Source organism: Hyla sarda, chromosome 12 (genome assembly GCF_029499605.1).
Source record: "Hyla sarda isolate aHylSar1 chromosome 12, aHylSar1.hap1, whole genome shotgun sequence".
NCBI lineage: Eukaryota > Metazoa > Chordata > Amphibia > Anura > Hylidae > Hyla > Hyla sarda.
The window spans coordinates 63,233,868-63,256,173 of NC_079200.1; the positions used below are offsets into that span (position 1 = coordinate 63,233,868).

At 42.6% G+C, this 22,306-nt stretch overlaps 1 protein-coding gene across 7 annotated transcripts in view; it reads left to right on the forward strand.

Moving 5' to 3' along the window:
• SLC17A9 (solute carrier family 17 member 9) overlaps window positions 1–22,306 on the forward strand; it is a 54,919-nt gene that overhangs the window by 27,132 nt on the left and 5,481 nt on the right. For all 7 annotated transcript variants that reach the window (XM_056547813.1, XM_056547816.1, XM_056547817.1 and 4 more), the window contains 3 exons: window positions 14,081–14,177; window positions 16,197–16,284; window positions 20,847–20,881. In XM_056547813.1, the coding sequence (XP_056403788.1) occupies window positions 14,081–14,177; window positions 16,197–16,284; window positions 20,847–20,881 (220 nt within the window). The remainder of the gene's footprint in view (window positions 1–14,080; window positions 14,178–16,196; window positions 16,285–20,846; window positions 20,882–22,306) is intronic.

Sequence of the window (22,306 nt, forward strand, 5' to 3'; positions counted from 1 at the left end):
CTTGCTCCAGATCCAGTAATAAATAGTTGATAAAAAATGTATTAAATATTGATAGGATTAAGAAAACAAATATAGGTATAAAATAAAACAAAATAAGTACATAGGGATTAGAATATGCCACCTTTATGAATTATCTCTGATGTTATGATGAAAGTCAAATATTAGTGTGGGTTATGTTGGCTCCAATATACAGCGATAACCAGGATAACTGAATTAAATAACCAGAGATAGCAGAGTAGCAGTATAGTGGCGATATAGTCTGTCCCGCTGGATAAACTATACAGGATGGCACAGGCTGCAGATACAAAAATACCTGTATGAAAGATGAAGATCGCAGCTTTGGTGGTGTGTGACATTGGGATGTGCTGACTCCGCTATGCGAGGGATTGTCGGCTGTCTCCACGGTGATAAGGCATGGATCTGCGTCCGGCTCACTGCTGCGATGTCCAGGCAGCAGGAGTCATAGGTAAAGCCTTCAGATGTGGCATCCTCGTGCGGTAGGAGGCTGTAAAGCACGTTTCGCACTTGATGGTGGTCTCCTATTGGAGGGACTGCAACGCTTGTAAGGAAGTATGAATGTTGATATGCAGTGGCAATAAGGTGACAGTACTCAACCATATGGTGTACTGATGAGGCCAGATGCGTTTTGGGCGAGTCCCCCTTTATCAATGGCTAGATATAGGTCTCCACGGCATGATGGTCTTTTTTATAGTGTGCCATACTAATTGGGACTCCATTCCAGATGATTGAAATACATGGTGTAGATCCTGTTAGTTAGGATTGGGAGTTACTTGTTGGTATAAAAAACAGGGTTTATACTGAATGTGGCATCCTATCGATAATTAGTTAAAATGAATAATGATATATAGTATACCTAATGTTACCATACAGACTGCAGGGGAATAAATATCATACTGGGGGTGATTTATATGTGTGAGGGGGGCTACTGAATGACACATGCTGGGAGTTGTAGTCCCTGTTATGTGTGTGTATGCCAGTGTTTCCCAACCAGGGAATGCTGGGAGTAGTAGTTTTGCAAAATCTGGAGGCACCCTGGTTGGGAAACACTGGTGTATGGACTACAACCCCCTGGAGACTACTGAGATACAATATAGGTGTTGGTGAACTACAACCCCCAGGAGACTACTGAGATACAATACAGGTGTTGGTGAACTACAACTCCCAGGAGGCTACTGAGATACAATATAGGTGTTGGTGAAATACAACTCCCAGGAGACTACTAAGATACAATAGAGATGTTGGTGAACTACAACTCCCAGGAGACTACAGAGATACAATAGAGGTGTTGGTGAACTACAACTCCCAGGAGACTACTAAGATACAATAGAGGTGTTGTTGAACTACAACCCCCAGAAGACTACTGAGATACAATATAGGTGTTGGTGAACTACAACTCCCAGGAGACTACTGAGATACAATATAGGTGTTGGTGAACTACAACTCCCAGGAGACTACTGAGATACAATATAGATGTTGGTGAACTACAACTCCCAGGAGACTACTAAGATACAATATAGGTGTTGGTGAACTACAACTCCCAGGAGACTACTGAGATACAATAGAGGTGTTGGTGAACTACAACTCCCAGGAGACTACTGAGATACAATAGAGGTGTTGGTGAACTACAACTCCCAGGAGACTACTGAGATACAATAGAGGTGTTGGTGAACTACAACTCCCAGGAGACTACTGAGATACAATAGAGGTGTTGGTGAACTACAACTCCCAGGAGACTACTAAGATACAATAGAGGTGTTGATGAACTACAACTCCCAGGAGACTACTGAGATACAATAGAGGTGTTGATGAACTACAACTCCCAGGAGACTACTGAGATACAATAGAGGTGTTGGTGAACTACAACTCCCAGGAGACTACTGAGATACAATATAGGTGTTGGTGAACTACAACTCCCAGGAGACCACTGAGATACAATATAGGTGTTGGTGAACTACAACTCCCAGGAGACTACTAAGATACAATAGAGGTGTTGATGAACTACAACTCCCAGGAGACCACTGAGATACAATAGAGGTGTTGGTGAACTACAACCCCCAGGAGACTACAGAGGCAGCTGGGAGTTGTAGTCCCTTTTGTGTGTGTATGCCAGTGTATCCCAACCAGGGCTGAGTTATATTAGTGTGCTGTGTATAACTCTGCACAGGCTGTGTGTGTATATATATATATATATATATATATATATATATATATATATATATAATGGCATGTACTCTTTTGAAAACATGGTGACATCAGATCTGAGAAAATTGAAAATAAATCAGAAATATCAAAAACATAATTTAACTATGAAAGAACAGAAGGCCATTGTATCACTTCAAACCAATCATGAAATCATAATACGCCTGGCAGATAAGGGGGGTAGCATTGTTATCCTCAATCGAGACATGTACCATAAGGAATGTATGCGCCTTCTTAATGATTCAAAGACATACGAAAAATTAAGAGGGGACCCAACATCTAAATTTAAAGAACTGATAAAACTAATAGAGGAGGGTACCCAAGCGGGAATACTCCTTAATAAGGAAAGAGATTTCATTTTGATACGTGATTCTATAATACCAGTATTCTATCAAATTCCTAAAATCCACAAGGATGCTCAGAATCCCCCTGGGAGACCTATTGTCTCCGGCATTGGCTGTCTTACCTCAAATTTATCGAAATATATAGACCCGCACTTACAGCCGTGTGTGGAAAAACTTCCTGCTTATTTAAAGGACACGGCACATATACTACAACTTTTACAGGAAACTGTATGGAACAATGATTATATTATCGGTACTCTTGATATAACATCTTTATATACAGTTATAGAACACTCTAAGGGACGAGTGGCATCTGAATATTTAAAAAAAAACATTGGGAAACATGCCTGATGATCAAATTTATTTTATTGGAGATTGTATTAATTTTATTTTAAACCACAATTATTTTAAATATGAGGATTCCTTTTATAATCAGACATGGGGCACAGCGATGGGGACGAGGTTCGCATCAAGCTATTCTAATCTCTACGTGGGTCTCTTGGAGAAATCCGCCATGTTCCCGGAGGGCCAGCTTGGTGCGGACCTCGTCCTCTGGCGAAGGTCCATCGACGACGTCATTTTTATTTGGAAAGGGGGAGCAGATAGTCTGGAAATGTTTTTAAATGAATATTTTTTAAATTTTACAGCCACACACAGCCAGACCACTGTCAACTTCCTTGATCTTACCATTTCCATTTTAGATAACCAGATCTTCTCTTCCACTTATCATAAACCCACTGACAGTAATAGCTTTATTGGAATAGACCGTTGTCATCTCCCTATATGGTTAACTAATATACCCAAAAGCCAGTTCCTTAGACTGGGCAGGAATTGCACAGATTTGGTCCAATATGACAAGGAAGCAGAGACATTAAAGGATAAATTTATAGAAAAGGGATATGAAGAAGCACCTCTGGAGACAACACAGGCACAAATTCAAGAAATGGAGAGATCATCTATAATACTTAAAGAAAAGCAAGAAAAACCCAACAATATAGAAGAATAAAAATACCTATCATAACACAATTCAATAATCAAAGCTTTGCCTTTCAGAAAATAGTAAAGCGCTATTGGAACATTCTGTGCAGCGATAAAATATTGGGAGTTATTCTGCCAAAATTCCCTTCATTTGTATACAAAAAAGCACCGACTGTCAAATCAATTAATAACACAGCCAAAAATAATAGCAATAATTTTTTTATCCATCAAAAAAGGATTTTTTTCCATGTAAAACATGCAGCGCCTGCAAGGCTACGAAAAACACTAACCCAACAATGGAGGTGGAAAATGGGAGTGATAAGACCAAATACAAAATTTGCAGCCATATCCATATACAATATACAACGGGGATTCGAGGGACACCCTCTATCAGCACACTATAAACGATTCCACCAACAATCAGTTATAGGATCCCGTTTTTTTGGCCTGGAAAAAATTGCCCCACACTGGCGAGGGGGAAATTTTATTGCACAATTATCCAGATCAGAAAGCAAATGGATTTTTATCCTAAATTCTATAGCCCCATTTGGTCTTAATGAAGAAATGGAACTGTTCGGCTTTTTATCGTAACAAAAACATTGCAATAATAAATATCGTAGTACCCATATCTTTAACATGAAACTCCAGCGCTGAACCATATACAAATCAAAGGACTTGCCTATCCAGGGGAGTAAACAAAGGGTTAAACATCAGATCCACGTCCTCCTATAAGAATAGGCCATTCCATCCACATCACGTATCCCGACGAAAGAAATTCGAAAGTTTCCGAAATGCGTCGATAGTTTTGTGGACTCTCCGTGCCCCCATAGTGACGTCACTATCAGTTACTTACAATATTGAGTCACTTACCACGAGGACGGAAGCAGGTTGAGACGCTACCGGCCGGAGCGTTCTCCCGCTATCCCTGTTTTGAGGACCATCACCCCGAAAAAGCGACGTCCCTGACTAGCAACGGACATCAGGTACCTATTTCTATTAAAACGCTTTTATTTTACCTGAACCGGAGGAACCTCTCTCTTTTTTTCTTTTTTTTATTACAATTTGCAGCGCTGGAGTACCCTCCAAACGGGCCCACTGTGGAAGGACTTATCATCTTGTACTCCTAGAAAGTGCCGCAATCCAATTACATTCTACAATAATATGCCATATATTCTAATATAGGTACTTGCACTGCTACTATCCATTTTATTATAACCACTCGTTTATTTGCTAAAACAACTCTGTTGTGCTCATATTCCAGAGGACCGCTGCTTCAGTTCAGTACCACACTACTCATTGCAAGGTAGGACACGGTTCCATTTAATTCATCTCACTATTGCTATTTTTCCTAGCGCGTACTCCTATTTTTTCTAATTTAGAAATCTGTTTTAACTTTCTGGTACCAGTTGATTTGAGTACCCATTTAACTCCTTAACGACGAAGGACGTATATTTACGTCCTCTGCCGGCTCCCGGGATATGCCGCGGGGTCACGCGGTGACCCCGCGTCATATCGGGTCGGTCCCGGCGGCCATCAACGGCCGGGACCCGCTTCTAATACAGGACATCACCGATCGTGGTGATGCCCTGTATTAACCCTTCAGACGCGGTGATCAAAGCTGACCGCCGCGTCTCAAGCGAAAGTATCCCGGCTGCTCAGTCGGGCTGTTCGGGACCGCCGCGGTGAAATCGTAGCTTCCTGAACAGCTTACAGGACACCGGGAGGGACCTTACCTGCCTCCTTGAGGCAGGAGCCTCCTGAGATCCAGGCAGGAGCAGTCAAGCACCGATAACACTGATCACAGGCGTGTTAATACACGCCGGTGATCTGTGTAAAAGATCAGTGTGTGCAGTGTTATAGGTCCCTTTGGGAGCTATAACATTGCAAAAAAAGTAAAAAAAAAAAGTGTTAATAAAGATCATTTAACCCCTTCCCTAATAAAAGTTTGAATTCCCCTCCCCCCCCTTTTCCCATTAAAAAATAAAAGTGTAAATAAACATATGTGGTATGGCCGCATGCGTAAATGTCCGAACTATAAAAATATATAATTAATTAAACCGCACGATCAATGGCGTACACGTAAAAAAATTCCAAAGTCCAAAATAGCTTATTTTTGGTCGCTTTTTATACCATTAAAAAATGAATAAAAAGTTATTCAAGTCAGATCAAAACAAAAATGGTGAAAAAACTGAAAAATCCTGCGTCCTTAAGGTGTTAAGCTTACTGGTCTATAATTATCTGGGGAAGACCTAGAGCTCTTTTGAAGATTGGTACCACAATCGCCTTGCGCCAGTCCCTCTACACAATACCAGACACCAGAGAATCTCTAAATATCATGAACAAGAGTACAGAAATGACTGAACTTAGTTCTCTTAGAACTCTTGGGTGTAATCCATCTGGTCCTGGAGATTTGCTTACCTTTACGTTACTTAATTTACCTTGGACCATATCTACACTAAGCCAGTTCAGTACATTACTTGATGTGTTACCAGCACTGATCCGGCCTACGTCAGCTCCTTCCTCTTCCTTGGTATATACAGAACTAATGAACCCATTCAGTAGCTCCGCCTTCTCTTGATCACCAGTGATCACCTTCCCATTATCATTATTAAGCGGTCCTACATGCTCTGTCCTTGTGTGTTGTTTTTTTTTTTTTTTTGCATTTATATATCTAAAAATATATTTAGGATTTGTTTTGCTTTCTTTTTCTCTCTCATTTTAAATTTTTGCTGTTTTTATTAAATTTTTACAGATTTTATTAAGCTCTTTGTAATGTTTAAATGCTATAGCTGACCTCTCAGATTTGTATTTTTTGAAGGCTATTTTTTGGTCGTTTATTGCTCTTTTAACATCATTTGTCAGCCATGTAGGATTTAGTTTTAATCATTTATATTTGTTTCCCTTAGGAATAAATTTAGCTGTATAGTTATTCAGAGTTGGTTTGAAAATTTCCCATTTACCTTCTGTATCAGTATTTGAGAACACCTCCCCCCAGTCTATGTCCTGTAGTGCAGCTCTCAGCCCAGGGAAGTTTTAAAAGTTATAAGTTTTTGCCCTCCCAGCCTGTCTTTGTTTTCTACACTTTAAGTCAAAAGTAAGTAAATTGTGGTCGCTATTACCAAGGTTTTCACACACAGTTAAAGGGGTTCTCCACCATAAGATGATTTTAGTACGTACCTGGCAGACAGTAAGGGACATGCTTAGGAAGGATCTGCGCCTGTCTTGGGGCTAAATGGCTATGTCAGGAGATTACCATAACCACAGTGGCTAGCTTTTTGTTAACTTGTATTTCCTGTTTCACTTTTCTTTTTTTTTTTAGTACAAATCCCACAATTCCATTTTCCTCCCTCTCACACATGAGCCACCCCACCCATTGAAACAAAAGGCCTGTGGTTTTTAATCAGGGTGCCTACAGCTGTTGTATTAGTTGCAGATAGTGATGTCACATAGTGGGATTTTAACCCAAGGCCCCAGCGCTGCAAGTCAGCAGTGCTAACCTCTGAGCCACCATGCTACCCTTACCATACATCTAATATTCACGGTTGCTAAAATGGACAGAGATGTCAGCAGAGAGTACCAGAAAAATTAGGCATGTACACATGGCTGAAAAATAAGAACAAGCGCATATCCAAGAGTCCAGAACTCTCTATAATGCAGGACGGAGGAACAGACACAGAAATTCTTTTCTAAATAAAATTTTTCATCAAATAAAGAAACAGAGTTCATCCCTCTCTGTATTTTATTTTTGAAAATTTAAGTTAAAAAATCACACGCAACAAGCGTTCCTTTGTGTAATGGTTAGTACTCTGGAAAATTCAAGTTTAAATTTTCAGAAAGTCCAGAAGACTCTATGATGCAGGACGGTGAAAATCACAGACAAATCCTTTTCAAAATAAATTTTTTTTATCAAATCAAGATGAAAGCAGTGGCCGGAAAAATTGCAGGAGCAGAAAAAATGCAGCACCAGAGGCCAGAAAAATTAGGCATGTACACATGGCTGGAAAATTTGGTATTGTCGCAGCCGCTGCTACAGGAGGAGGATTACTTTCACCTCTTCCCCTGTTAGATTTCTGGTGTGCTGTGACATGACCCTATACGCTGTGTACAGGATACTTCTTAATTTATTTTGGACCTGCTGAATCCTTTCCGCATTGCAGTAATGCGGTAACATCTCAGGCACTTTATGTTTATACCGGGGTTCTAGTAGCGTGGATACTCAGTACAGGTCGTTCTCCTTCAGCCTTTTTATACAAGGGTTCCTCAACAGGCGCGACAGCATGAAAGACCCCATTTGCACAAGGTTGGATGCCGAGCTACTCATGTCCCGTTCCTCGTCCTCAGTGATGTCAGGGAAGGTATAATCTTCTTCCCCCCCAGCCACGTGCAACACCACGGGAACTGAGGTGACAAGGAGCACCCTGGGATGCCTGTTGTGGTTGGTCTTCCTCCTCCTCTTCAAAGCCACATTCCTTCTCTGACTCCTCTTCCTCACAATCCTCTTCCAGCGTTGCCGCAGCTCCAGCAAGCGAAGCTGATAAGGCTGTTTCTGGTGGTGATGGTGACCACTACTCTTCCTCTTCACGCTCATCTACTGCCTGATCCAGCACTCTTCGCAGGGCACGCTCCAGGAAGAAAACAAACGGTATGATGTCGCTGATGGTGCCTTCGGTGCGACAGACCAGGTTTGTCACCTCCTCAAAAGGACGCATGAGCCTACAGGCATTGCGCATGAGCGTCCAGTAACATGGCAAAAAAATTCCCAGCTTCGCAGATGATGTCCTAGCACCCCAGTCATACAAATATTCATTGACTGCTTTTTCTTGTTGGAGCAGGCGGTCGAACATTAGGAGTGCTGAATTCTAACGTGTCGGGCTGTCACAAATCAAGCGCCTCACTGGCATGTTTCGCCGCTGGATATCTGACAAGTGCGCCATGGCAGTGTAGGAATGCCTGAAATGGCCAAACACCTTCCTGGACTGCTTCAGGACATCCTGTAAGCCTGGGTACTTATGCACAAAGCGTTGTACAATCAGATTACACACATGTGTCAACTTGCCCAACCTCAATGCCGCCAACAAATTTGTTCCGTTGTCACAAACCACCTTGCAAATCTCCAGTTGGTGCGGAGTCAGCCACTGATCCACCTGTGCGTTCAGGGCTGACAGGAGCGCTGGTGTGGTGTGACGCTCTGCTTTGAGGCAAGTCAACCCCAAGATGGCGTGACACTGCCGTATCCGGGATGTGGAATAGCACCTGGGGAGCTGGGGGCGGTGATGTGGAGCAAGATGCAGCAGTGGAAGAGGACTCGGCCGAGGAGGTTATGGAAGAGGATGGGGTAGGAGGAGTAGAGGAGGTGGCAGCAGGCCTGCCTGCAAGTCGTGGCGGTGTCACCAACTCCTCTGCCTAGCCATGCTTACCCAATGTGCAGTGTAGGTAATATACCTGCCCGGACCATGCTTTGCAGACCAGGTAGCAGTGGTCAGATGGACCCTTGCCCCTACACTGTGTGCCAAACATGCCATAATTTCCTTTTGCACAATGGAGTAAAGGTTAGGGATTGCCTTTTGTGCAAAAAATTTTTTGTCCGGGTGGTGTGGTGTTCCAATGGCTACACATTTTTTAAAGGCCTCCGACTCCACCAGCTTGTATGGTAAAAGCTGGCGGGCTAGCAGTTCAGATAAGCCAGCTGTCAGACGCCGGGCTAGGGGGTGACTTTGAGACATTGGCTTCTTGCACTCAAACATCTCCTTGACAGACACCTGACTGTGGGCAGATGAGCAGGAACTGCTCAAGGCGAGAGATGGAGAGGCGGATGGTTGAGAGGGGGCAAGGAGGGCAGCAGTGGTTGACCTGGCTGAAGATGCTGGACCAGGAGGAGGATGGCGGCTTTGAGTTTGTGTGCTGCTTGTACTGATGTGTTGATCCCATAGGCGTTTGTGATATGACATCATGTGCCTTCGCAAAGCAGTTGTACCTAGGTGAGTGTTGGACTTCCCACGACTCAGTTTCTTCTGGCACAGGTTGCAAATGGCCTCACTGTTGTCAGAGGCAGACACATAAAAAAAATGCCACACTGCTGAGCTCTGCGATGATGGCATTCTGGTGGTGGCAACAGCATGCGTTGATTGGCGTCCCATCTGGCTGACCCCGGGTGCCGATGCATGCTGTCTGACTGTGCCACTAGCTCCTTGCGACGACCTCCCCCTGCTTCCAACTCGTCTCCTCCTCCTCTCTGTCTTCCCATCTGAACTTTCCTCCTGTTCTTCTTCTTCTTCTAGCGGGCACCCACGTGGCATCCACGGACACATCGTCATCATCAACACCTTCACTGCTATCTGACACCTCAAGAAAGGAAGCAGCAGCGGGTACAACATCATCATCACACCGTACGTCCATGTGTGTAATGCTGCCTGACTGAGACATATCCCTGTTAACTACATCCTCTGGCAATAATGGTTGCGCATCACTCATGTCTTCAAACTGATGTGTAAATAACTCCTCTGACGTATAAAGTAAAGCTGCTGTGGTGCTAGTGTTGGTGGTGGTGGCAGGCGGGTAAGTGGTAGCATGAGAGGTGCCCGAAGCTAAGCTAGAGGAGAAGGATGGTGCGTCAAGGTTCCGAGCGGAAGCTGTAGTAGATTGGGTATCTTGTGATAGCCAGTCAACTATGTCCTCAGAACTTTGGGGGTTCAGGGTACGTGGCCTCTGAACACTGGCCATTATTCTAGGGCCAAAGGGAATCCCAGCACCACGACGGCCCCCTGCGGGGTGGCCTGCCTCTGCCTGTCATTTTTTGGGGGTTAAATTTGCACAAGTGTCACACCAAATATGATTTGCACTAGGGTGACACAATTAGCCCTGCAGGCAAAAAAAAAGTCACAACTGTGACTTGAACTGACTGGTTTTATTTCACAGCCAAAAAAGGTATATATATTTTTTTATTTGCACAAGTGTCACACCAAATGTGATTTGCACTAGGGTGACAATGAGCAAAAAAGGTTGCCAGCGGAGTTCCCCTTTTAAGTAGAGGTCCCCAACCAGGGTGCCTCCAGCAGTTGCAAGACACACGGACTGAACTTATAGCCCTTTTAATACTGTAGTTAGTTGCTTGAAGGAAATTAAGCTTTACATTGGAGTACCCCTTTTAACCAGCGGTTCCCTCCCAACCAGGGTGCCTCCAGCTGTTGCAAGACACACGGACTGATATTTGAGCCCTAAAAAGGGCTTTTTTGGGTGCTGTCCTTAAAGCAGATGTTAGACTAGTGCTTTAGGAGTAGAGTGGACCCTGAATACACCACCTAGCAGCAACCTAGCTATCGCTTTCCCTATTACAGCAGGAGCAGCTTCTGTCCCTCCACTTTCTAAGCCTGCAGCTTGCTGAATGAAGGTAAAATGGCGTCCGTGCAGGAGGTAGGAGGGTCTGGAAGGGAGGGACTGCTGCTGATTGGCTGTAATGTGTCTGCTCACTCTGACTCACAGGGTCAAAGTTTACCGCAATGTTAAAGTATAGGGGGCGGATCGAACTTCACATATGTTCGCCTGGCGATGCGAACATGCTAAGTTCGCCGGGAACTGTTTGCGGGCAAACAATTCGCGACATCTCTAGTTGCAGATTGATCTCTCTCCCACCAAGCGATCACTCCACCCATTGAAGCAGACAGGCTCCCTGTCATCAGCTGACTAGCTGCCGCATTGCAACCTGGAAAAAATCTGAGACAACAGTCATTCTGTATGCTGCTAAAAATAAATAGTGGGGTGAAAATCACAGAAGAATTTTGAGAAAACCGTCACACACAGGTACAGACACTATATTATGAACTACACTAACTTTACAGCCCCTGTAGCATAGTCAAATAAAAAAAAATTCCTGGAATACCCCTTTAAATTCCCAACCAGCTCTACATTGTTGAAAATGACCAGATCCATCAAGGCATCACTTCTTGTTGGGGCTTCCACAAACTGTCCCATAAAATTATCCTCTAATAAATTTAGGAATTGTCTCTCCTTTGTAGTTTTAGCCAACCCCCCCGACCCCAATCTATATCTGTATAGTTAAAATCTCCCCTTATTATCACTGTACCTGCCTGGGCAGCCCTCTCTATTTGTGTATGCAGCCTACATTCTATCTCCTCAGTGGTGTTAGGGGATCTATAGATTACACCAAAAATTATTTTCAGTGTTTCCTTCCTTTTGTAATTCTACCCACAGTGATTCCCCATCCTCAGAATCATCACACGCTATTGTATATATGCCACTGTGGTTCGGTGGGGAAAAGAGCATTTTTAGTCAGTAGCAGTAGGTTACTGACCTGTGCATAGTTAGGATAGCCGCCATGCAGCTTAAATGGGCTCTTTTTCTGGAACGGCTGTAGTGTGGGTGAGAGGCCGTTCCCACAGTCCAGACTTTACTGGACCTCTTGAGGCCTTTAAAGTCTGCGGCTCTTAGACCTCAGACGAGGAGAGTGTGAGCCTGAGGAGTTGTTTGCCATTTTCTTCCACATTGTGCTACAAGCTGGAGCACACAAAGCTGCCCCGGGAATCAGGACTAGGATAGACTGGCATCTCTGCACCAGGAACAACCACCACTACATGGTTGTATAAGGACTTTAAAGCGTACCTGTCATAGTGCAAAAAAAAAAAAATTAATTAAATTAAATGTTACTATTTTTATGTGTCTAGGACCTACAGTATATATCCCTAACAAATAGCATTTATATGTTGTTCACTTGCTTTGTGTTCTTGCCTTCTGGAGGGGGCGTGTCCATCTCTCTCCCTCACTGTGGATGACTGTCTGCAAATCACTGCACTCTGTAACCCTTTCCTCTCTAGGCAGTCTGCAAATCACTGTACAGTAGTTTTTATGCATACATTTTCTATCTGTTCCTAGTAAAGCTGGATGCTAATCAACATAGCTGTCACTATGTGTGTCATTCAGCTTTCACAGACTCCTGAATGTCTGATCAGCTTATTTGTCATTCAAGAGTCAGAGAAAGCTTTGGCTGTAAAAGCATGCTGGGAGGTGTAGTTTTGCGTTGCAACAGCTGGAGCTGCAGAGTTTGTAAAGCACTGTGTTAGAGCAGTGTTGCCTTTAGCTGTTGCAAAACTACAACTCCCAGCATGTTCACACATCCTTTGTCTGTAGTTTTGCAAGAGCTGGGTGCACACAGCTGGAGAATACACAGCTCTAACGGAGTTTTACAAAGAATGTACCCCCAGTTGTTGCTAAACTTCATCTCCCATCAGGGGAGTTGTAGTTTAGGAATAGCTGAAGGCTGTAGTGGTGCAATGGTGATCTCCTATACTGGATACCAACACATTTTACTGCCGGTATCCAGTATGCTGCAAAATACAGAGTAGTCTGTCTGCATAAAGATAGATGACTCCTAGTGGTGGCTATTTTCCTTTTAGATTTTTTTGTAAAATTTACATTTTTTTAAGTAAATGTATATTTAAAAAAGTCATCTTATGAGTAGTACTACAAATTATAAAAGGTTTTTCATAATGACAGTGCCTCTTTAAGCTGGAGTCACATTTTTGTTTGTTCTGAGTTTAATGACTGATCTTAAGCCTTTTGCTGAACTATTATGTTCCTGCTGGTTTGTTTTTTAAAAAAAACCTTTTTGTTTTTGCACCAACATTCCGCTTGTTTGCCTACCATTTGTGCAGCTATTATTCAGCTAAAGAGAAAAAAAATATATAACTACATGAAAAAGTAGGAATGAAGTAAAGCAAACATCGATATAAATATAAAAAAATGATTTGATTTGATTTATTTTTATTTTGCTTTATTCTCATTTTTCACTTTATATTTATATCGATGTTCGCTTTACTTCATTCCTACTTTTTCATGTAGTTATATTATTTGTTCTCTTTAGCTGAATAATTGACATAAACACTGCATCTCTCTCTCTGATATTTTAGGGATATATAGGATTTAGCCTGTAACATTAGTTATATCATATATCCTTATTCGTTTTAACTAATTATCGATAGGATGCCACATTCAGTATAAACCCTGTTTTTTATACCAACAAATAACTCCCAGTCCTAACTAACAGGATCTACACCATGTATTTCAATCATCTGGAATGGAGTGCCAATTAGTATGTCACAGTATAAAAGAAGAGGCATCGGTAAAGGGGGACTGACAACCCCCCCCCCCCCCCCCCGAAACGCGTCTGGCCTTATCAGTACAACACAACAAAAAGTCACCAAAAACTGCTGTGGGGAAAAGGTGTTAAGAGAGTTTAGTAGTGTCTGGCACCACTAGTTGCACATGCATATTATGACCACGCAGACCCCTATGCTCACTAATCCCTTTAAACCTGTGTTTCCCAACCTGTGGCTCTCCAGCTGTTGCAAAACTACAACTCCTATCATGTCCTGACAACTTATATGCCCAGTCTGACAGGTCGATATATCTTTTGCAAAATTACAACTACCATCATCAGCCACAGGTTAGGGCACATAGACTGTACTAGACACTATCACTGTCTCTTTAAATCTTGTCTACAACAATATAACCCTTTATAATTTTAGGGCAGTAATCATCGCCCAGTTCTGCGTTGCCAGCACGTCCTTCACCCTGTTTTCCTGGGTTCCAACATTCTTCAAGGAGCAATTCCCAGATGCCAAGGTGAGAGTCATGTGACCCAAAAGAATTCTTCAGCTCGGGATATGGTTATCTTGTGCCACCTGTTGGTAAACTCTGAAAACTGCAATGGCAAATCAACATCCAGTAGAAGTAAATGGGGGCTAAGGGGATATCGTTTTCCAGTTACCTCTATTGAAGTACAAGTTGCATTGTGAGATTTCAGTCTTGTGTTAGTCTTGCCGCTGCAATACAGGGAACAAAGCGTTGTCAAGTAGCTCTGGCTTTATTTAACCACTTAAGGCATACCTGTACGGCCTAATCCCGGTCCCGGTGTGAAATGATAGCCGGAACCCTGGGCTAACAGCGTGCGGCACCGATCGTTGTGCCGCATGCTGTTAACCCTTCAGACGCGGCGATCAAAGTTGACTGCCGCGTCTGAAAACGAAAGTAAACGGTTCCCGGCAGCTCAGTCGGGCTGATCGGGACATCGCGATAAAATCGCGATGTTCCGATCAGCTGGGACGCAGGCGGAGGTCTCCTTGCCTCTCTCTGCAGCGTCCGATTGTCGATTGATTGCTCCAAGCCTGAGCTACAGGCTTGAGCATTCGAGCCCCTATCTGACTGTTCCGTGCAAAGCTATGGCTTTGCAGGGATCAGCATAGGAGATCAGTGTGTGCAGTGTTATAGGTCCTTATGGGAGCTATAACACTGCAAAAAAAAAAGTGGGAAAAAAAGTGAATAAAGATCATTTAACCCTATTAAAAGTTTGAATCACCCCCCTTTTCCCATAAAAAAAAACTGTAAATAAAAATAAATATGTGGTATTGCCGCGTGCGAAAATGTCCGAACTATAAAAATATATCGTTAATTAAATTGCACGGTCAATGGCGTACGCGCAAAAAAAATTCCAAAGTCCAAAATAGTGTCTTTTTGGTCACTTTTTATATCATGAAAAAATGAATAAAAAGCGATCAAAAAGTCAGATCAATACAAAAATGATACCGATAAAAACTTCAGAACACGGCGCAAAAAATGAGTCCTCATACCGGCCCGTACGCGGAAAAATAAAAAAGTTAGAAGATGAGAATTTTTAACATATAAATTTTCCTGCATGTAGTTATGATTTTTTTCCGAAGTACGACAATATCCAACCTATATAAGTAGGGTATCATTTTAACCTTATGGACCTACAGAATAAAGATAAGGTGTCATTTTTACCGAACAATGCACTGCGTAAAAACGGAAGCCCCCAAAAGTTACAAAATGAAATTTTTTCTTCAATTTTGTTGCACATTGATTTTTCTTTCCGTTTCACCGTGGATTTTTTGATAAAATTACTAATGTCACTGCAAAGTAGACTTGGTGGCGCAAAAAATAAGCCATGATATGGATTTTTAGGTGCAAAATTGAAAGCGTTATGATTTTTAGAATGTGATGAGGAAAAAATGAAAATGGAAAAACAGGGGTTAATGGCTTAACCCCTTAAGGACGCAGGACGTAAATGTACGTCCTGGTGCGGTGGTACTTAACGCACCAGGACGTACATTTACGTCCTGTGCATAACCGCGAGCATCGGAGCGATGCCCGTGTCATGCGTGGCTGATCACGGCTGCTGATCGCAGCCAGGGACCCGCCGGCAATGGCCGACGCCCGCGATCTCACGGGCGTCCGCCATTAGCCCCTCAGGTGCCGGGATCAATACAGATCCCGGCATCTGCGGCAGTGCGCGATTTCAATGAATGATCGGATCAAAAAATCCAGTACTTAGCTGCTGAATACTACAGATGTCATCAGAGAGCACTGTGCTCGTGATGTCAGCAGAGAGCTCTGTGTTCCAAAAAGAAAATAATTTATTCTGTAGTATTCAGCAGCTAATAAGTACTGGAAGGTTTAAGATTTTTTAATAGTAATTTACAAATCTGTTTAACTTTTTGATAAAAAAAAAATATATATAAAAGTTTTCCACCGGAGTACCCCTTTAATTCTACCATAATTCCCCATATGTTTCTTAGTTCTCAGAAGTCCTTTTATTTTATTCTTGACCTATTTCTTGTCTTCCAGGGTTGGGTATTTAATGTTGTGCCCTGGCTTGTTGCCATCCCATCCGGTGTTTTTAGTGGGTTCCTGTCTGACTACCTCATCACACAAGGTAAGGGGAAGCCTTCCTTAAAGGGACCAGACTTATTGACTAAAAATTTCATGATTGACTGAACTGGGGGGAAAAATGACCAGTGTATTGTTTACTAATGTAAGCTGACAAATATAGGCAGTACTATTATGAATACTAGGCCATTTTGACCATTAAAAAAACCATTGCTGTCCCATTAAATAAAATACACATGCTTAGCAGTTCTTGTTTACTCACACATTTGTATAGTCTGCGAGTAGACCTACACCTACTGATGGTTTCCTCCTGAATGTAGTCCGCAGTGTGTGTACAACTGAAGTGCTCTGGGCAAATATGGAGTAGGAGCTGAATATGTGTCTTAAGGCCGTGTATTACAGCGAACACCCACTTACAGGCACCAGGATTGGAGAGAACTCTGATTCTAGATGTTTAACCTCCTGATTGATGGCCATGGCATCTAGGCGGAGAGAAAAAGTGGTGGACCTGCTCTGTCATCCAATCTGTTCCCATGCAACGTGATTGCAGGGTACCATAAGGTTGTCACGGAGACCAAGGATTTGGTGAGGGTCTCCAGACCAGCCATGATTATGCCTCAATTACAGTCTACCATAGACAGAGTATATAGTAATAGCAAAGTATACTGCAATATGTTAGTATACTGCAATATGTTAGTATACATACATTATTATTGCAGTTTACTGTACAAGTCATCAAGGAAGTGCTTGTTTAAGTTCCCAGGGAAGATTAAAAGTGTAAGTGGTATAAAAAGGTAAACACACACATATCATTTTATTTAATTTTTTTTAAAGATCTATATCTTGAAAAAATTATTTTCCATATTTATCATATAAAAAAAAATTCACTGTATCCGGAAATGACAGAACTAATTAAAATATAATGTCATGTATGAATTGGTAAACGCCATAAACATTGATTTTCTTTTTATTTATTTATTTTTGTCACCCGGCACGCGGCCCCGCACCCAAACCCAGACGTGTGTGTATGCCCATTACAGAATGCGCAGCATACTTCCTGATGTGCAGCACATCTTGCTCTACCTGTTACTTTCCCCTTAAAATTTTTTTTATAAATATATTTTTTTAAAAGGACTACAATGTAACCAAAAAGTCCCATCTACTGCAAAAATACAGCTCACCAAACAAAAAAAAGAGCACTCCAGCAGCTCAGTAGATGGAAAAGTTAAAGAAGTATTCCAGCAAAAAATAATTTCTCCTCTATCCAAAGGAAAGGAGATAAGTTGTAGATCGGGCGCTGGGGCCCCTCGGGATCTCCTGGACGGGGCCGCGGCAGTCAGCAGGAAGTGAAGTTTCGTCCCCAGCAGAAAGCCGCGGCAGACACGCCCCCTCCATGTATCTCTATGGGGTACATGGAGGGGGTGTGTCAGCCTCCGCGTCGTGCGGGGACGGACGCCTCCTTTCCAGCATACTGCTGCGGCCCTGTCCAGGAGATCCCGGCGGGCCCCAGCACTCGGACCCCCCGCGATCTATAACTTATCCCCTATCCTTTGGATAGGGGATGTTATATTGCACTACAGATCTCCTTAAAAAATAAAAGAAAATATTCTGACCGCTAAAACTTTAGTCAAACATTACAAAAACTCTACATCTGGTATCGCTGTATTTATACTATGCAGTGGCCTAAATGTAATGCCAGTCCGTAAGAAACAGAAAATATCGGCCCTCACCAATTCAGCTTGCAAGTCTTCTTTATTGAAGCATACTTACAAATAGGGTACAGAAGAGAAGGGTAGTGGGGGGACAGTGGATGGCGACCGAGCTCCTGTTTCGCAGGCTTGGCGTGCTTCGTCCGGCCATATCTGTAAGTACCTGTGACTGCTATTTATATGAGTGAACCAAGTGATTCACCTATCCCGTACCTGCACACCTCTCACGTGTGCAGGTGATGTGAAAGGTGGGGGACTGCACTAAAAACAAGGTTTTAGAAGCACGCCGAGAGCTCCGTCCTGTCGTTTAACCCCATATTGCCTGTGGCATTAGTTTTTACTATCCATAGTGTTTCTATGCGCAGTCATTTTTGCTCTATCTTCTCATATTTGTTACTAATGATTTTTTCTATGCCTACAGGATTATTATTATGGACCTCTTTTACATGGGTTTGCAGATGAGACGCTCCTGGTCTTCCAGTGCTAATGGTATAGAAGTGTTCCCTGATTCGCATCTGGAGCGGGCGTTTGGTCTGCCCTATGTAAAAGAAGTCGCATGGACACATAATGGCATATACTACGTTTTTGGTGTGGCAGGTGATCAAATCTTTTATGGTGTGAAACACCGGGCCCAGTCTAATATGTTTTGTTTCCCAGCAGTATTTACATTGATTGCAGTTTTTACACTTGAAATTGCCTTTAGGTGTAATATCATGTAGCCAAGTTTCATTTCCTTTTTCTGTGTTGTTTCTCTCACTATTTTTAAGTTTATCACCTATGGTGGCATTTTTTCTATAGGTTATACGAGGTTTCATTATTGCTCTTTTTATTATTGCTCTTTAAAAAAAAAAAAAAAAAAAAAAGAGCAATAATGAAACCTCGTATAACCTATAGAAAAAAATGCCACCATAGGTGATAAACTTAAAAATAGTAAGAGAAACAACACAGAAAAAGGAAATGAAACTTGGCTACATGATATTACACCTAAAGGCAATTTCAAGTGTAAAAACTGCAATCAATGTAAATACTGCTGGGAAACAAAACGTATTAGACTGGGTCCGGTGTTTCACACCATAAAAGATTTGATCACCTGCCACACCAAAAACGTAGTATATGCCATTATGTGTCCATGCGACTTCTTTTACATAGGGCAGACCAAACACCAGCTCCAGATGCGAATCAGGGAACACTTCTATACCATACGCACTGGAAGACCAGGGGCGTCTCGTCTGCAAACCCATGTAAAAGAGGTCCATAATAATAATCCAGAAGTTCTACATTTTGTAGGCATAGAAAAAAATCATTAGTAACAAATATGAGCGGATAGAGCAAGAATTACTGCGCATAGAAACACTATGGATAGTAAAAACTAATGCCACAGGCAATATTGGGTTAAACGACAGGACGGAGCTCTCGGCGTGCTTCTAAAACCTTGTTTTTAGTGCACTCCCCCACCTTTCACGTCACCTGCACACGTGAGAGGTCTGCAGGTACGGGAATCACTTGGTTCACTCATATAAATAGCAGTCACAGGTACTTACAGATATGGCCGGACGAAGCACGCCAAGCCTGCGAAACAGGAGCTCGGTCGCCATCCACTGTCCCCCCACTACCCTTCTCTTCTGTACCCTATTTGTAAGTATGCTTCAATAAAGAAGACCTGCAAGCTGAATTGGTGAGTGCCGATATTTTCTGTTTCTTACGGACCGATTTAGAAAATTGCTTGCCATATCTGAGCACCACCTGCAGCAACACAGCTACACTAGCACCCATCTGCCGTCTTACACCCCAGGACCCCACAAGCAGTGCCGCACTACCTCTATTGTGAACTAAATGTAATGCCGTTTTTACTGCGGTGTAAACACTGTAAAAACCAAACCTCATTAAAAAAAAACTAAAAATAATAATAATTTTTCACAGTGCACTGTATGGTCAAACAGAGGCCATTAAAACGAAAATTATGTCCTGCAAAAAACTAGTCCTTAAAGGGGTACTCCGGTGAAAACCTTTTTTCTTTTAAATCAACTGGTGGCAGAAAGTTAAACATATTTGTAAATTACTTCTATTAAAAAAATCTTAATCCTTCCAGTACTTATTAGCTGCTGAATGCTACAGAGGAAATTCCTTTCTTTTTGAAACACTGATGACATCACGAGCAAAGTGCTCTCTGCTGACATCTCTGTCCATTTTAGCAACCATGCATAGCAGATGTATGCTAAGGGCAGCATGGTGGCTCAGTGGTTAGCACTGCTGCCTTGCAGCGCTGGGGACTTGGGTTCAAACCCCACTAAGGACAACAATAAATAAAGCGTTATTATTATTATTATTATTATAATAACGTCAGCAGAGAGAAATGTGCTCGTGATGTCATCAGAGAGCATTCCAAAAAGAAAATAATTTCCTCTGTAGTATTCAGCAGCTAATAAGTACAAGAAGGATTAAGATTTTTTAATAGAAGTAATTTACAAATATGTTTAACTTTCTGCCACCAGTTGATTTAAAAGAAAAAAGGTTTTCACCGGAGTACCCCTTTAAGTGGTGAAAAAAATTAGGACCTTTAGTGGTTAAATAATCATGGTTTATCTAACACAAAGTTTTCCAAGCAGGGTGCCTCCCGCTGTTGCAAAACTACAATTCCCCGCATGCCCGGACAGCCAAAGGCTGTCCGGGCATGCGGGGAGTTGTAGTCTTGCAACAGCTGGAGGCACCCTGCTTGGGAAACACTGATCTAACCATTTGGCCAGATAGGGTTGTAAAAGCAATATATTATGTGAGTAAATAGAACATCACGTCTTGCCCTGTAGGTGGTGCTGTTGTTATTGCAATGTTCCTGGTGGGGTTCATTGCTGGTGGTTCTCCTCTAATGGTTATAAAAATTTCCATCTCTTTTTCTTTCCAGGTTACAAAACGATCTGGGTGCGGAAGCTCATGCAGGTAATGTCAGCGCTTAGTCAGCCATTTCTTTCTTCAGCAGTAATAAGCCTTTTAGATTCAGCATAGCTGAAAACAACATTTGTCACACGCAGCAGAGCATGTACGGTTTAGTGAGGTTGTATTTGTTGAAAGCAGCAAAGCTAAGAGAGATGGCTTTAAAGGGGTACTCCACTGGAAAAAAATGTCAATCAACTAGTGCCAGAAAGTTAAACAGATTTGTAAATTACTTCTGTTTAAAAATCTTAACCCTTCCAGTACTTGTCAGCTGCTGTATACTACAGAGGGAGTTCTTTTCTTTTTCAATTTCCTTTCTGTCTGACCACAGTGCTCTCTGCTGACACCTCTGTCCATGTCAGGAACTGTCCAGAGCAGGAGCAAATCCCCATAGCAAACCTCTCCTGCTCTAGACAGTTCCTGACATGGACAGAGGTGTCAGCAGGGAGCACTGTGGTCAGACAGAAAAGAAATTCAAAAAGAAAAGAACTTTCTCTGTAGTATACAGCAGCTGATAAGTACTGGAAGGATTCAGATTTTTAAATAGAAGTAATTTACAAATCTGTTTAACTTATTTGTTGTTTTTTCCAGCGGACCCCTTCAAGCTCTGCTGGATCAGACATGCTTACCTACAGTACCACCTACCTAGTGCACATAGCTGAACTTGACAGGTGCAGCTAAGCTGAGTTTGTCAGATGCAGCTAAACTAAAAGCAAAGTCCATGGGGTGTAGCAGGGCTGAGGACATTGTGACTGCTATGTGAAAACTCTAAATCTAGGTTCCAGGCGGAGACACTCCATCCAGCGTCGACTAAATTAGTTGGTTCTTGGACCACGCCGCCCCATAGACAGCAATGTCTTCGGCGCAGATTCAGCCTAAATAATAAGCGAGCTCTTTTGATGGCAGAATTTCAGTGGAAATGTATTCCACATGGATTCCCCCAAAAGAAGGAGCAAGATCATCCTATTGGTGGTGGAACTTCAGCAGTGGAATTCACTGAAATTCTGTAGTGTGCACTGTGCAGCGGAATCCCATAGACGGCAATGGGCGTCTTCTGCATCAAAATTTCCAAACGCAATTCCCAAGTGGAATTATTCCAGGATATTTCTCAGTCTGAACCCTGAGCTTGTCAGGTGCAGTAGCATTATGTGATGGCCTTTCTAGGGTATATTCACACACAGCAGGAATTTCTTTAAAGGGGTACTCCGCTGCTAGACATGTTATTCCCTATCCTAAGGTTATCCCCAGTGGCCGGACTCCCGCAATCTCTGCTGTGGCACCCCAGTCATCCGGTGCGCAGAGCAAACTCTGCTCCGTGCTAGATGGCTGGCGAACACAGCTGCCACGCCCCCTCCATTCATGTCTATGGGAGGAGGCGTGGCAGCTGGGTACTGGCCGTCACACCCCCTTCCATAGACATGAATGGAGGGG